The sequence below is a fragment of the Phocoena sinus genome, chromosome 1, assembly GCF_008692025.1.
Source record: "Phocoena sinus isolate mPhoSin1 chromosome 1, mPhoSin1.pri, whole genome shotgun sequence".
Lineage (NCBI taxonomy): Eukaryota > Metazoa > Chordata > Mammalia > Artiodactyla > Phocoenidae > Phocoena > Phocoena sinus.
This window is the reverse complement of record NC_045763.1, coordinates 61,138,395-61,155,045: the sequence shown is the minus strand read 5'-3', so window position 1 is coordinate 61,155,045 and position 16,651 is coordinate 61,138,395. Positions and strand designations below refer to the sequence as shown.

Genomic DNA, 16,651 nt, shown 5'->3' with positions numbered 1-16,651 from the left:
TATATTTGAATGAAAATTATTACCAATCTCACTAATGGTTGATGCTATTTCCAAAGCAAAAAGTAACCTGTCATTTTGGCCTCTTTAATTATATTATGGCCTATTAGTCATGTTTGGCCTATACATGCATATTATAGTGCATAATTTCTGATAGGCTTTTGAAATATGAAACATAAGACTCCCGATAGTAGTGCCCTATTGCTCACAGGTGGGGAACTGCTACTACCACCACACTGCTAAGAAAAATTTAAAGAGGTGCTTGATATTGGAAAGAAAGTCTCTCAAAGAATATTAGAGAATAATACTTTATGCAAATCCTCAAAACAGTACCAATCCTATCAGTCATAATGAACAAGCTTTAGTTCTTTCCAGTATCAAGGTTCTAAAAGATCTCATGTATAAAAGCATGAAACTACACCCCTATCTTATACCACTCACAAAAATTAATTTGAAATGGACTAAAGACTTAAATGCAACACCTGAAACAATAAAACTCCTAGAAGAAAACATAGGAAAAACGTTCCCTGATGTAGGACTTGGGAACGATATTTTGAAAGTCGAAAGCATAAGCAACAAAATTAAAAATAAACAAGTGGGACTACATCAAACTAAAAAGCTTCTGTACAGCAAAGAAAACCATCAATAAAACGAAAAGACAACCTATGGAATAGGAGAAAATATGTACAAACCATATATCTGATAAGGGGTTAATAACTAAAATATACAGGGAACTCCAAAACACCTCACATCTGTTCGAATGACTAGCATCAAAAAGGCAAGAGATAACAAAAGTTGAGGAGGATGTGGAGAAAAGGGAACCCTTGGGCACTACTGGTAGGAATGTAAATTGGTGCAGCCACTATGGAAACAGAAACACCATGTTGAGATGTCTGTATCCCCATGTTCATAGCAGTATTATATACAATAGCCAAGACATGGAAAGTGTCCATCGATGGATGAATAGATAAAGAAGTTATATCTAAAAAACAAAGAAACAAACAAAACCAAACTCACAGAAAAAAAGATCAGATATGTGGTTATCAGAGGTGGGGATGAAGGGAGGGAGAATGAGAAGAAGGTGGTCAAGTGGTACAAACTTCCAGTTATAAGATAAATAAGTACTTGCGATATAATGTATGACATAAGTATACTTAACAATGCTGGATGATATATATGAAAGTTTCTGAGAGAATAAATTCTAAGCATTCTCATCACAAGGGAAAAGTTTTTTTTTCTTTTTCTTTTATTTTCTATCTATATGTGATGATGGATATTAACTAATTTTGTTGTAATCATTTCAAGATATAGGTAATTAAAATTGTGATGCTGTACACTTAAAACTTATACAGTGCTGTATGTCAATTATATCTCAATAAAACTGGGAAAAAGAACAATTGCAATAAAGATATTTCTAAGGAAAAGAAAAAGACCTCATGTATTTAAATGGAAATTCTTTAATTAAAAGATAGAATAGCCCCAGGTATGTACAATAACTCTACCCACTGGACACCATGTTCCCAGTTGGGTAAGTCAACTTACCTGTTACTGTTAGCCACCTTTGTTCACACTACTGGAAAAGATTGTAGAGTCCTCTACATCGGGGTTCCCAATCCCCTGGCCACACGGCTATGGGTTCAAGGCCTCTTAGGAACCAGGTCGCACAGCAGGAGGTGAGCAGCAGGCAAGGGAGCGAAGCTTCATCTGTATTTACAGCCGCTCCCCGTTGTTTGTTGTTCGCATCACCAACTGAGCCCCGTCTCCTGTCAGATCAGCAACGGCATTAGATTCTCATAGCAGTGCAAACCCTACTGTGAACTGCGCATGCGAAGGATCTAGGTTGCATGTTCCTTATGAGAATCTAATGCCTGATGATCTGAGGTGGAGCTGAGGCAGTGATGCTAGCACTGGGGAGTGGCTGCAAATACAGATCATCATTAGCAGAGAGGTTTGACTGCACAGAGACCATAATAAGTCAATTGCTTGCATACTCATATCAAAACCCTATCAGTCAGTGGTAAGTGACAATTAAGCTGCATCTTACAGAGTAGACTGGACATAAGCAACACACTTCAGGTGTCACTGTCTCCCACTACCCTCAGATGGGACCACCTAGTTGCAGGAAAACAAGCTCAGGGGTCCTGAGCTCAGGGGTCCTGATTCTGCATTATGGTGAGTTGTATAATTATTTCCTTATATATTACAATGTAATAATAATAAAGTGCACAATAAATGTAGTGTGCTTGAATCATCCCGAAACCACCCCTCCCTCCCCACCCCCCCAGCCCTGGTCTGTGGAAAAATTGTCTTCCATGAAACCGGTCCCTGATGCCAAAAAGGTTGGGGACCGCTGCCGTAAATTGACACAATTTTGCAAATCTGCACAAGCAACAGGTCTTTTACCAAATTAGTTGTTAAGCAGCTCTTTCCCTCTACCAAATATACTCTTTGAGGACAGGGAAGGCAATGTATTCATCTCTGTGTTTCTGATATCCAACAATATTTTACTGGAACAAAGTAAGCATTTGACAAAAACGTACTGAGTATCATCTGTGTGCTAGAAGCTTTACAAATGCCTTACACAATCTACTCAACAAAGGCTTGGTGAATGAAGGCAGGAATGCATTTGTTAGATTTACAAGGAAGTTTGGTTGAGAAACTCTCAAAGTATTTGGCTATACATTTTCCCCCCATAGCTATAGAAAGCAGTAAAAAAAACATGGGAAATAAATTGCTGCTTACAAACCATAACTTAAAAAAAAACAAACTTACCTGCAGATCTGTTTTGTTTTTCTACTTCTACAAATTAGGTAATTGTATTTCTCTTCTATTTCTATTAATTGGATGATTCTATAATGATTAGTATCTACTTCAAAATCATAATTATAAATCCCACACTCCCTTTTCTGCTCCATCTAAAATGAAGGGGAGAGACTAAAGGATAAGTCAGCATTAGGGGGCTAATGGACAGAATGATGGACAGACACACACCAGAACAGGAAAAGTCTACTTACTTCCAAATACTTATTTTGTTAACTTATATTGTCTGTCAATAGCAGAAATTCTATATCTACATTTTAAAATTGACAGCACAGGGTCTGTGAACACCTTGAAACTGTGGGCAAAAATCTGTATTTTTCATTTTATTTTTCAAAGTTTGTTTTTATGATTAACAGAGAAAGAAAAGGAGTTTGAGCATTAGGATACTATTGCCTAAAGCCACATGCACAGTACTCTCAGCTGTGGGCCATACAACCACAATCAATTTATTTGTAACAGATTTATTGGCGTTTGGATTGAATAGGGTCAACAGAAATATTTGGAGGGGAAAGCTCCAGGTACTGACTACTCACTACTATCCTCTATGTTATATGAGATTTTTTTACTCTCAACTGAGAAAAGGCCATTTGAGGGACTGCTTCATAATCTTAAAAAAAAAAAAAAAAAAAAATGAAAAAAAATCCAGTACTTATATGTATCTTTAGTCTAAGTAAATAGTTTCAAGCATTTTAATACTAGAGAGTTTTCCCTGATCAAGGAATTAGACATCTGTACAATTTGAGCTCTTTTTCCCCTTATGCTATAAAATTAACTTTCTCATCATGAAGGAAAATTATTTCTAAAGAGTCTTATGAAACTGGTAAAACTGAAAGTGTACTCAACTCAGTAATTTGAGGATCTACATTAACTGAATGCTTTTAAAATGTGCTTTAATCCTCACAACACTTAAAAGGTGCTACAGTGATTAAGAATGCAGGCCTAGAGTCAAACCAAAGGGGCTCTGCCACAATTAAGGTATTTGCAATCTTTGGCTCATTACTTTGTGCTTCAATTTCCTCATTTGAACAATGAGGATAACAATAATTTCCAACTCACTGGGTTGTTTTCTGGATGAAGTGAGAATACAAATGCTTAGAAAACATAAATATCAACTACTATTATCATCCCTAATCTACAATTTTAAAACTTTCAGTTTGAAAAATGTTTACCTCAACTGTGTTCCACTTTATACCATCACTCTATTTTAGGCTAGTACCTTGGACTATTACTACTTCATCATTTACGTGAAAGATATGAATCAAAAGAGTTAATTTATACAGTGAGAGGAGTTTCTTACTTAAGATCCCACATTTTAATATAGGCTTTTGGTGGCATATATTTTTTATAAAAGATTATAAAATAATAAATGTAAAATATTAAAGCTATATGAGTGTAAAAAAGTAGAAGTCCCTCATTCCCATTCCCCTATGCATGTTCTCAACTACTGTAATAGGCAATGTGAACCTCAATATCCTTATGTGAAAAATGGAGATAACGATACCACTTAAAGTTTTTAAGATTAGAAACATTATGGATATGAAACACCTAGCACAGTGCCCAGGACATAGGTACTCAACAAACGCTTTATACCATTACAAGAATGTCTGTGTTCCACTTCCTCTTCTCTTCAACAGGTGAATAATAACAATAATACTTCTGGTTACTTCTGGTCTAACCTTAGAGCATTACCGTCAAATGTGAAAATACTTCGTAAGTGGTAGTAAACATGTGAAGTATACTATTATTAGATGCTCTTTCTCCTTTAAGAGGCTGCTGCAATGGAAACATGATGACAGATTTCAGATTTTCATATTCATTTTGTTCCTAAAGCAGCACTTTACCAATAGCATGTGTAGATAGATGACAGCTAAACAAAACATTCCTTTTTTGATAAAACACAAATGCTTCATGGAAAACTCTTGCTAGGAAGGCTTCAATTACTTTTCCATATTTTTAGAGCAAGATTGCTATTCTAATTTTCAAAAGACAACTCCACATATGCTTGATCAATCTTAAAAGTACTGTGAAAAAAAAAAAAGTACTGTGACATGGGTCAGAGCAACAGACTATCAAATAACCAAAGCACCGATTAAAAAAAAAAAAGCAAAATATTAGTAAATACACAAAACAATCTGAATTTTTGATACACGCTAAAGCGAAAGGCCACAATGCTTTTTTCCTTCAATTTCCATCTCAGCCACTTTTAACTATGAACTGCAGTTAGTTTCAAGCCACAATTAGCTCATGGTGAAGTCTAAAGCACGTGGAGACATTGATCAAATAATTATTTTGAAGGAAGGAAGAGATAGTGGAAAGGTAACTTTTTAGGAAACGAGGAATCAAAAGAGAAGCAAAAAGGTCAGGAGCTCTATAATGGAAAAATATCAAAGCTTTATTAACGGCAGATAAATTTAGTGATGAGTGCAAAACATGTATCTCTACAAAGATGAAGAGCAAAAGCTCTGGGTTCACAGATTTGCACTGTGGAGACCAAGTATTTAAATGTTCACTAGTATTTCAACCCCCCCAATAATAGTACCCAAATCACTTAAGTATATGTAACTGTGATATTTTAAAGGATGAAAAAAAAATGATGTAGAAAAAAAGTAGTGGACACTCTTGAAGGTATTGTGAAAGTTAAGCTAACATTTTTCTTAATTGCGAGTATAAATACTCCACCTCCAAATTTAACAAATTTTTAAATAAAAATCTATCAATTGTGAATGTCAACAAACTATAAAATTATTACTATTTCCCCCGTATCAACTTCAGTTGGTACTAAGAATAAAGTTTCAGGGGCCATATCTTGTCTCATTAAAACTGTTGGGGACGTTTGCTTATATAGAACTTTTACCATGTATAATTATTTAATATCTCTTTTTGAAGTATTGAGCAAATGGAGTTGCAAGCCAAATCCATTGGAATAAAAATGTTGGCAGGGGTGATATAAAGTCAAATTTTAAAATAGTGGATTTTGATTAAAATGATTTTTCTTTAAACAGATTTATTTGGTACTGGTTTTGTATCTGTTAACACAAAGAAAGAATAGTATTATGAAGTACATTCTCAGATTTGGTGCCCTAATTTTATCTCTGTATAACTTTACTACTTTAAACAAATTCATAAAACCTATACAATTGATGTTAAAATTAAGACTTGAAATCACACAACACATTAATCTTGGAAAAACGATCAAGAAAACAGCTATTAAATGTTAGAAGTAAGAATCACTAGGGATAATGGGAAATATTTTCAGCTGATTTTAGAAAAAGAAATAATACCATAAGTGCTTTTTATTTAGTGACATAAGCGACTGCTTTATAACCACCACCTGTGTTTTAGCTTTTTTTAACAGACTATAAACAAAAAAAACTAAAAGTAATTAAGATAAAGAAACTTAAAAAAAAAAAACTTCTTCCACTTCATGTGAAAAACATTAGCAATGTAAAAGCCTTTTTGTAAGAGGAAAGTAAAAATATTTTCCTAAAGCTAGTGGACTGTAATTCTTTTACACTGAAAGTAGAGAGAAACATTTATATCAAATATTAAACCTCCTACAGCAAGCTCACTGCTTCCTAATTCAAAAGGAAGAAAGGGAAGCACAGGGAACATACAAAGGATGTACAAATGAATAATCTAAAATAAAATGCACCGTCTCCAGAAAAAATTACCACACAAAGTTCCAATGACAACAAAATACAATTCAAAGCCACGTTTGAAACTATGAATAAATATGCAAAATATGTACTACCTTCAAGGAAACAGCATGTTTTCTACTGACTACTTTTAAGTTGGCAGTTATAAGCCTAAATGGAAATCAAATGGGCAAAATGCAATTTTCAAAGGAAACTAAAGATGTGTAACAAGCACCATTAAAGTTGAATATTTAAAACACGATGAGTCCATGTGCAATATAATTTTGCTCTCAATTTTGATAATTCAAACCAACTTATTTACAGAGTAAGGACAAACATAGAAAACTTTGAATAATAAGCATATGAGAATGTAAAAAATTCAACTCAAAGAATACTTAATAAGCAATACATGTCAGGTCCAACAGCTCCAGTCAATAATGACAGTGTTAAAAAGTAGAATGTTCTCTCAATAAATAACATTAGCATAAAACAGCAGTTCTCACAGATAAGGCAATGTTCTGAAAGGTGAACATTATATTGATTCAGTATAGGCTAAATCTAAATCTCCTATTTTACAGAAAAAGAAAACTTCCTAGAGATGTCTGCAATCAAATTCACTTTGCTCCTGATGACATTAAAAAAAATTTTGCTCAAAAATTTGCACAAATTAATGCCATTTTCCTTTGCCACAATTTCTCAATTTGCCTCAATAAATTCATCTTACCAATTGTAGCTTTCAACTTTGAAAATATTTAACATGTAGCAATGTTCATAATAACACAGCCATGTTTTAAAATGTCTTATTAAATTTTAATGGTAGTGATAAGCTGCTTTATCTTACTTTGATAAGTCATGCTTTCCATTATGAAACACAACAGCATTCTTTGGCCGATACAATTCTTAGGGTCAATGTATTTTTGGTTTCTTCACTTTCTGTTTTCATTTAGCAAATCTAGAAGAGTGAAACCTTCCATACTTTAATAAAATGAATATATAAACAGTAGCTAGGCAAATTGTTACAAATGGCAGCAATGCAGTAGTCTCCAGCCCCTACAGAGATATCCATTTCATATTATTTTAATAATCCATCTTTTTTTTAAAAGAAACAAATACTTTAGCTTCAATGCTCATGTTGAAAAAGGTTCGGATCTTTTGTTTTAATGCATTCTTTCGAAAGTAATACAATGAATATACGGTGTTAATTCCCACGAATATAACTATATATAACTACACTTTCTCATAAAGAAGCTCAATTAAGTTGATAAGCTTTCAGTTTGCATGAGTTTGAGATGAAACATGATTTTCCTGATTGCATGAGGTAGTAATTTTCACCCTCACTCGCTACAGAGGTACAATACACAGTGTAATACAGATATATACTTGTAAAATTTTTATACATGTCCGTTTGTATCTATTGAAGTTTACCACAAGAGTGCAGTCACTTGGATTTTTCAGAATTACTCTGCCATTAATCAGGATATGCTTCTCTTATACAAAATGCAACAATGTTTCAACATAATACTGTAATTAAATGTCAATAATGAAATATTTAACTTCAAGTAGAAGCACAATAAATCAAAAAACTGTATCTTCCTTATAATTAAAAAAAATTAATCTAAAGAAGAATCTATTGTAGGGGGAGAGGTGGCTACTGTAAAATTTTACACTTGAGTAAATAATCCTCCAAAGGTAGGCTGCTACATCCTACAAAAGAGAAAAAGTGTTTTCTCTAGTAAATAATTACCTTCTAAAACATAATTGAAGTCTCCCTAAAAATGGTTCAAAGACAAAAGTTGAAAATGGTGAAATAAAAGCCACTAGGGAAATCATAATGATTAATAAGAAAGGTTTTAGAGAGAGACATCGATCTAGGTTCAAAGGCCTGGTCATACCACTTATAGAAACTTACGACTTTTGGCAAGTTTCTTAATCCTTTTTAGTCTTAATTTTTTCACCTGTAAAACTGATCCTTGTGCTAAATAAGAGATAGTAAAAGAGGTATTATCAGCACTGAGCCTGATACTTAGGGCCCAATAAGGTAACTATAATGATTATTGTCAAGACAAACTTGGGTCGGGGGGTGTTTATTAGCGACCTTGCAAAAACTGCTATGTTCCTTGCTTTAAAACCCACTGTTTGTTTGATAGTGTAATTACTGGTAGTTTTCTGCTGTTCACTTTCAATGCAAAGGACTCCATAGAATTAAGAAGAAAAGGGGGGTCAGGATTTAGAAACCTAATTTTACGGCTGGCAAGAACGTGGACTCAGGCAAAACTGTGTGCGCTGTAGAATTTGTTAGCTGGCCATCATATTACCTTTTAATTATCCTAATGATCCCCAGCCGAGCTGATGGGGGGTTAAAAGGATATCTCCGGGGGAAGGCTTTTTAAAACAAAATTACTTTAGGCAAAAGAAAAGTCTAGCACCCAGGACAATACTAAAGAGGATGAGTTATTAATTACTTATTGAATGACTCACTAAAGCTGTATATTTCAGGCAGAAACTAACTGTCCAAGATATACGACTTACTACACAAAATTTTCATCTTCCATTCTGAACTGGATGGAATCCGTTTCCTCACCAAGCTCTCAATATTTAAAACTTCATCTTCGCTTAATTATTTCAAAAAACCCGAATGAGATAGGAATGATTAACCCTACATTAATGAAAAAGGAGTGGGCTTTAAAAGCTGTCAAGTAAACTGTCTACAGTTACATAGTTTGTAAGCTACAGAAGGACTGGGATTCGAACTCGTAGCTCTCGGGCTCCGAAATCTAAGCTTTTCTCGCTACACTCAAGCTTGCGCTTCCACTTGGCTTCCCTAAACCGTCCGGTAGAGAGAACATTCATTATGAAGCTTTTTTTTTCTTTTTTCTTTTTTTGTGTTTCCTTCTCTGTTGCCAACCCTTCCATTTCACACTACCTCCTATGTTGGGCTACGAATTCCATACAACAACAGTCGAGGTGCACTAAGGCTAGGAGTCGGAGTACAGACCCAAAGAACAGAAATTGGTTTTACTTCCTACGCGGAATGGAGGTCTGGCGCCAGCACCAAAAGCGACAAACAGGCAGGGGTCCAGAGAGGCTGCAGACCGCGCCCAGGTCTCAAGTTTTAGTCAAGGCCCACGTTCCGGCCAGGCGAGGGGAGCAGAGAAGGTTATCCTTTCTTGACACCCTCGCCGCAGCGGGAGCACAGAAGAGAAGGTTGGAGTCTCAGTAATAGTGCCCACAATAAATTCAAACCCCCTCTTCAGCCAGTTAAACGCACTTACTTGAGCGAAGTAATTTCCAAGACACAAGGCCGGCACCGGCAACGGGAAGGGCCCCTCGGTCCTCCTGCCTCAGACGCTGGTGGTGACGACATCCGAGCCGCGCCGCCGAGAGCGAAGGCCCGGCGCACGGAGCGCGCGCTCCCGACAGGGGCTGGGCGGCTCCGCGGCGCCACCTTTAAGCGTCACTGGTGGGGCTCTGCTTCTGAACACCGGGTTTGAACATGTCGCGGCTGAAGGGAGCAGCTGGGCGGGATCCCCGAGCGGGGTTCCGAGCTGAGAGGAGAGACCGCGGTGCCTCCGTACCCCAGGGGCTATTAAAGGCGGCGAGGAAGAGCGGGCAGTTAAACCTGTCGGGCCGCAACCTCAGTGAAGGTAAGATCCAGAGGTACGACCCGATTGTGCGACCTGGCAGAAAGCACTTGCCCCACGTAGCCTCCCTTTCCTCTGGCCTGGGTTTGGCCGCCTTTTGCCCAGGCTCCTAGCCAGGATCCCGGTGCTCGAATTCAGGCACATAACATTTCCACTGGTTCGGTCAGCTCGTTCTGTTCCTCCTTTCGCTCCAGGAGTGTCTGGTGCAGCGAATGTGCTGGGAATACGGTTAAAATTTAAACGGGGCGCTTTCTGGGATTCCTACATTCTATGGAATAACAACATAATGTTTGACTAAATTAGCTATCAAGTGATGGGCACATGCTTTGTTTCTTTGGCCCTCTGTTCCTCCTCTTAATTTAATCACTTAGGGCAGTTATCAGCGCTAAAATTCTGTATTTTATCTGCTCCTTTGTGAACTTAGAGTGAATGTCACTGTTCTCTATCAAGACCATTTTCTGTGTGCAACTGAACAGGAGGAAATACAAGGAATAATGAACATTATCCTAAATTGAAGATCAAGATGGATGTCATACTGAGTGAATTTGTGGCCATACTGAAAATCTAGTAAAGATAAAAAGCACAAATCTGGACACCATGAACAAATAATAGCCAGATGCTCTTCTGATTTTCTGTTGTATACGGGAGGGAGTGGGAAATGGGGAGAGAGAGATTATGGCATTCCTCCTGTTTTCCTCTACTTACATTTAGGTTTAAGGCTACCTGGGATTAAAAGCTTCCATTTCCTTGTAATGATTGCTTTTTTTATTGTGCCATGTATAGAGTTGACCATTCAAGCAAATACTTGCTGAATGAATGAAAGAGTATATGACAAAATCTCTCCTCTACCTAGAAAAGCTTTTAATCAATGGGGACATTAGTATTCTAAAACTACAGATGTGCATATATACGCTTGCTTTTTCCAAAGCCTGGAACTTTCTACATGATACCTGACTAGGGTTCACTCTGCTTCCTGTAGGACTCTGCTCAGATAGGCCCTTCCTAACTACGCTATCTAAATACCATTGCTAACATGTATTCTCTGTTTTTTAATAGCATTTATTACTGTCAGAATTTATATTAAGTATTTGTTTATTGTCTTCTCTCCTCTGCTAGAGTATTAGTTGTATGTGGTCAAGAAGCTTTGTTTTATTAATTGTTGTGTCCCTAACACTCAAAATAGTGCTTAGTACATAGTAGATTCTTATTAAACATTTGTGGAAGGAATAAGTAAATGAATGAGTACTTCCAAATACTAAGTGTGTGCTGGAATGTACTTATTGATTGGATCCAGATGGTTTAGTCTATTAAAGTTTAAGGGAGCAAATGAATTTTGACTCCTAGCTTCATGATGACATGGATCAGGGCTGTTTAGGTCATTATTGTATAAACAGAGCCTAACATAATATCTGGCACATACTAGGTACTCAGCAAATTATGTTGAAGGTACAATATTTCATAGGAGACAAAAGATGTAAATGGGAGAGGCATATGGTATCTATAGCTTATATATAAAAAAGGAATCCGTGTTATCATAATATAAAAGGTTTTTCTTTATCTAGTTGTAGCCTTCAACTTCATCTCTTGTCTTTCAGCCTTTGATATCCAAACTGCAGTAATTCTGAACTATTTGTAGTCCAGTATGGGGCCATGCTTCTTATTTCCATACCTTTGCTCATGTAACTTTGAGATGCTTAATCTCCCGGTGTTTTATTTTCTCATTTATAATGTGATAGTAGGAATAGAACCTACTAAGGTTTAAATGAGATAATACACATAAAAGTACATGGTAAAAAGTACATGGTAAAAATTGGCCATTGCTATTATTATTGCAATAGCCTCCTAAATGGTTTCCTGAATTTCTTGTCTTAAATCTCACCCTCTAAATCAGTGCCATTACCAAGAATTATCTTTCCAAAACAAAGATCTTACTATGTCATTCACATTTAATGACTCCCAGTAGCCCACAAGATTCAGCATAAAGTTCTTAGTACAACAAACAAAACAAGTCTTTTGAAATCTTGCCCCTAAGCGTCTACAATAAAGCCTCCTGTCTCTTTTCGGAATCCTATACTTTAACAGCAACAACAATAGCAAATTGTTTTTCCCCCCCCCCGAACAACCGTACTTTAAGGTTGTTTTAGAACAGTTTTAGGATTCCAGAAAGTTGAACAGACAGTACAGAGAGTTCTCGTATACCCTCTCTCCCCAGCTCATAGTTGCCCCTATTATTAACATCTTGCATTATGTGGTACATTTGTCACAATTGATCAGCCAATATTGATATATCATTATTAATTAAAGTCCATTATTTACATTACTGTTCACTCTTAGTCTTACACAGTTCTATGAGTTTTGACAAATGCATGATGTCATGTGTCTACCATTCCAGTATCATATAGAATATTTTCACTGCCCTAAAAATCACCTGAGCCCTACCTGTTTATTCCTTACCTTGCTTCTCCAGAAGCCCTGGCAGCCACTCATCTTTTTTTTTTTTAAATAAATTTATTTATTTATTTATTTATAAGTGTGTTGGGTCTTCAATGCTGCACGTGGGCTTTCTCTAGTTGTGGAGAGCGGGGGCTACTCTTCGTTGTGATGTGAGGGCTTCTTATCACGGTGGCTTCTCTTGTTGTGGAGCATAGGCTCTAGGTGCGTGGGCTTCAGTAGTTGTGGCTCGCGGGCTCTAGAGCTGAGGCTCAGTAGTTGTGGTGCATGGGCTTAGTTGCTTCGCGGCATGTGGGCTTTTCCTGGGCAGGGCTCGAACCCGTATCCCCTGCATTGGCAGGCGGATTCTTAACCACTGCGCCACCAGGGAAGTCCCAACCCCTCATCTTTTTACTCTTTCTATCGTTTTGCCTTTTCCAACACGTCATATAATTGGAATCATACAGTATGTAGCTTTTACAGACTGCCCTTTTTCACTAAGTAATGTGCATTTAGGGTTCCTCCATGTCTTTCCATGGCTTGATAGCTCATTTCATTTAACACTGAATGATATTCTATGGTACGGATGTACCATTTTATTTATCCATTCACCTTTCGAAGGACATTTTGGTTGCTTCCAGTTTTTGGCAATTATGAATGAAGCTGCTCTTTGTGTTCAGGTTTTTGCGTGGACATAAATTTTCAATTCATTTGGGTAAAAACCTAGGAGTGCCTTTGTTTTGCTTTTTGGAGCTTTCTGGATTTTTTTTTCCTTGAATATTTTTGATCTGCAGTTGGTTGAATATGCACATGTGGAACCCAAGGATACAGAGGGCGGATTGTATACTCCAGGTCTTTCTTTTGTCCTTTATATTTATATGATTATATAAATGTATTTGTAAAGTGCAGTCATGTCCATTGTTTTTAAATTGGAAAAATAGAACCTAGCCTTTAATTTTGCTGTATACAACAAAAAGCAGTTAAAATTCTGTTGATTCTTTTTTTTTAAGAGCAAATGTGGATTTTTATTTTGAAAGAAATCATAATACATTTTAAAAAAATTTAAAGCTAACAAAAAATTTAAAGCTAACAAATAACAAAAACATTACAATTTTCAGAAAGAACAATATATATTTTTTACTAACTACCTAACAGCTATATACAGTGCATGATTTCTATAATGCTTTATTTCCTACATTTTTTTTACATCTTTATTGGAGTATAATTGCTATACAACGGTGTATTAGTTTCTGCTTTATAACAAAGTGAGTCAGTTATACATATACATATGTTCCGATATCCCTTCCCTCTTGCATCTCCGTCCCTCCCACCCTCCCTATCCCACCCCTCTATGTGGTCACAAAGCACCGAGCTGATCTCCCTGTGCTATGCAGCTGCTTCCCACTAGCTATCTACCTTACGTTTGGTAGTGTATATATGTCCATGCCACTCTCTCACTTTGTCACAGCTTACCCTTCCCCCTCCCCATATCCTCAAGTCCATTCTCTACTAGGTCTGTGTCTTTATTCCTGTCTTACCCCTAGGTTCTTCATGACATTTTTTTTTCTTAAATTCCATATATATGCGTTAGTATACAGTATTTGTCTTTCTCTTTCTGACTTACTTCACTCTGTATGACAGACTGTAGGTCCATCTACCTCATTACAAATACCTCAATTTCGTTTCTTTTCATGGCTGAGTAATATTCCATTGTATATATGTGCCACATCTTCTTTCTCCATTCATCCGATGATGGGCACTTAGGTTGTTTCCATCTCCGGGCTATTGTAAATAGAGCTGCAATGAACATTTTGGTACATGACTCTTTTTGAATTTTGGTTTTCTCAGGGTATATGCCCAGTAGTGGGATTGCTGGGTCATATGGTAGTTCTATTTGTAGTTTTTTAAGGAACCTCCATACTGTTCTCCATAGTGGCTGTACCAATTCACATTCCCACCAGCAGTGCAAGAGTGTTCCCTTTTCTCCACACCCTCTCCAGCATTCATTGTTTCTAGATTTTTTGATGATGGCCATTCTGACCAGTGGGAGATGATATCTCATTGTAGTTTTGATTTGCTTTTCTCTAATGATTAATGATGTTGAGCATTCTTTCATGTGTTTGTTGGCAATCTGTATATCTTCTTTGGAGAAATGTCTATTTAGGTCTTCTGCCCATTTTTGGATTGGGTTGTTTGTTTTTTGGTTACTGAGCTGCATGAGCTGCTTATAAATTTTGGAGATTAATCCTTTGTCAGTTGCTTCATTTGCAAATATTTTCTCCCATTCTGAGGGTTGTCTTTTTGTCTTGTTTATGGTTTCCTTTGCTGTGCAAAAGCTTTGAAATTTCATTAGGTCCCATTTGTTTATTTTTGTTTTTATTTCCATTCCTCTAGGAGGTGGGTCAAAAAGGATCTTGCTGTGATTTATGTCATAGAGTGTTCTGCCTATGTTTCCCTCTAAGAGTTTGATAGTTTCTGGCCTTACATTTAGGTTTTTAATCCATTTTGAGCTTACTTTTGTGTATGGTGTTCGGGAGTGATCTAATCTTATTCTTTTACATGTACCTGTCCAGTTTTCCCAGCACCACTTATCGAAGAGGCTGTCCTTTCTCCACTGTACATTCCTGCCTCCTTAATCAAAGATAAGGTGACCATATGTGTGTGGGTTTATCTCTGGGCTTTCTATCCTGTTCCATTGATCTATCATTCTGTTTTTATGCCAGTACCATACTGTCTTGATTACTGTAGCTTTGTAGTATAGTCTGAAGTCAGGGAGCCTGATTCCTCCAGCTCTGTTTTTCATTCTCAAGATTGCTTTGGCTATTCGGGGTCTTTTGTGTTGCCATACAAATTGTGAAATTTTTTGTTCTAGTTCTGTGAAACATGCCAGTGGTAGTTTGATAAGGGAGTGCATTGAATCTGTAGATTGCTTTATGTAGTAGAGTCATTTTCACAGTGTTCATTCTTCCAATCCAAGAACATGGTATATCTTTCCATCTATTTGTATCATCTTTAATTTCTTTCATCAGTGTCTTATAATTTTCTGCATACAGGTCTTTTGTCTCCTTAGGTAGGTTTATTCCTAGATATTTTATTCTTTTTGTTGCAATGGTAAATGGGAGTGTTTTCTTGATTTCACTTTCAGATTTTTCATCATTAGTGTATAGGAATGCCAGAGATTTCTGTGCATTAATTTTGTATCCTGCTACTTTACCAAATTCATTGGTTAGCTCTCTTAGTTTACTGGTAGCATCTTTAGGATTCTCTATGTATAGTATCATGTCATCTGCAAACAGTGACAGCTTTACTTCTTCTTTTCCGATTTGGATTCCTTTTATTTCCTTTCCTTCTCTGATTGCTGTGGCTAAAACTTCCAAAACTATGTTGAATAAGAGTGGTGAGAGTGGGCAACCTTGTCTTGTTCCTGATCTTAGTGGAAATGGTTTCAGTTTTTCACCATTGAGGACGATGTTGGCTGTGGGTTTGTCATATATGGCCTTTATTATGTTGAGGAAAGTTCCCTCTATGCCTACTTTCTGCAGGGTTTTTATCATAAAAGGGTGTTGACTTTTGTCGAAAGCTTTCTCTGCATCTATTGAGATGATCATTTGGTTTTTCTCCTTCAATTTGTTAATATGGTGTATCACGTTGATTGATTTGTGTATATTGAAGAATCCTTGCATTCCTGGAATAAACCCCACTTGATCATGGTATATGATCCTTTTATTGTGCTGTTGGATTCTGTTTGCTAGTATTTTGTTGAGGATTTTTGCATCTATGTTCATCAGTGATATTGGCCTGTAGTTTTCTTTCTTTGTGACATCCTTGTCTGGTTTTGGTATCAGGGTGATGGTGGCCTCATAGAATGAGTTTGGGAGTGTTCCTCCCTCTGGTCTGTTTTGGAAGAGTTTGAGAAGGGTAGGTGTTAGCTCTTTTCTAAATGTTTGGTAGAATTCGCCTGTGAAGCCATCTGGTCCTGGGCTTCTGTTTGTTGGAAGATTTTTAATCACAGTTTCAATTTCAGTGCTTGTGAATGGTCTGTTCATATTTTCTATTTCTTCCTGATTCAGTCTTGGCAAGTTGTGCATTTCTAAGAATTTGTCCATTTCTTCCAGGTTGTCCATTTTA

The 16,651-nt window shown here is 36.6% G+C and overlaps 2 protein-coding genes across 6 annotated transcripts in view; one reads left to right on the top strand and one right to left on the bottom strand.

Moving 5' to 3' along the window:
- Window positions 1-9,815, bottom strand: part of SRSF11 (serine and arginine rich splicing factor 11) — a 55,426-nt gene extending 45,611 nt beyond the window's left edge. For 3 of the 5 annotated variants that reach the window (XM_032624651.1, XM_032624668.1, XM_032624717.1), the window contains exon 1: window positions 9,725-9,815. The gene's annotated coding sequence lies outside the window, so the exon portion shown is untranslated. Of the gene's footprint in view, window positions 1-1,539; window positions 1,761-9,724 lie in introns of all 5 variants that reach the window. The other 2 variants (XM_032624656.1, XM_032624661.1) reach the window with 2 other exon arrangements.
- Window positions 9,816-9,903: 88 nt separating this feature from the next.
- The window catches only part of LRRC40 (leucine rich repeat containing 40), a 57,884-nt gene continuing 51,136 nt past the window's right edge, over window positions 9,904-16,651 (top strand). Inside the window, exon 1 of the mRNA XM_032610351.1 lies at window positions 9,904-10,096. Coding sequence (XP_032466242.1) covers window positions 9,946-10,096 — 151 coding nt within the window. The 5' untranslated portion in view covers window positions 9,904-9,945. The remainder of the gene's footprint in view (window positions 10,097-16,651) is intronic.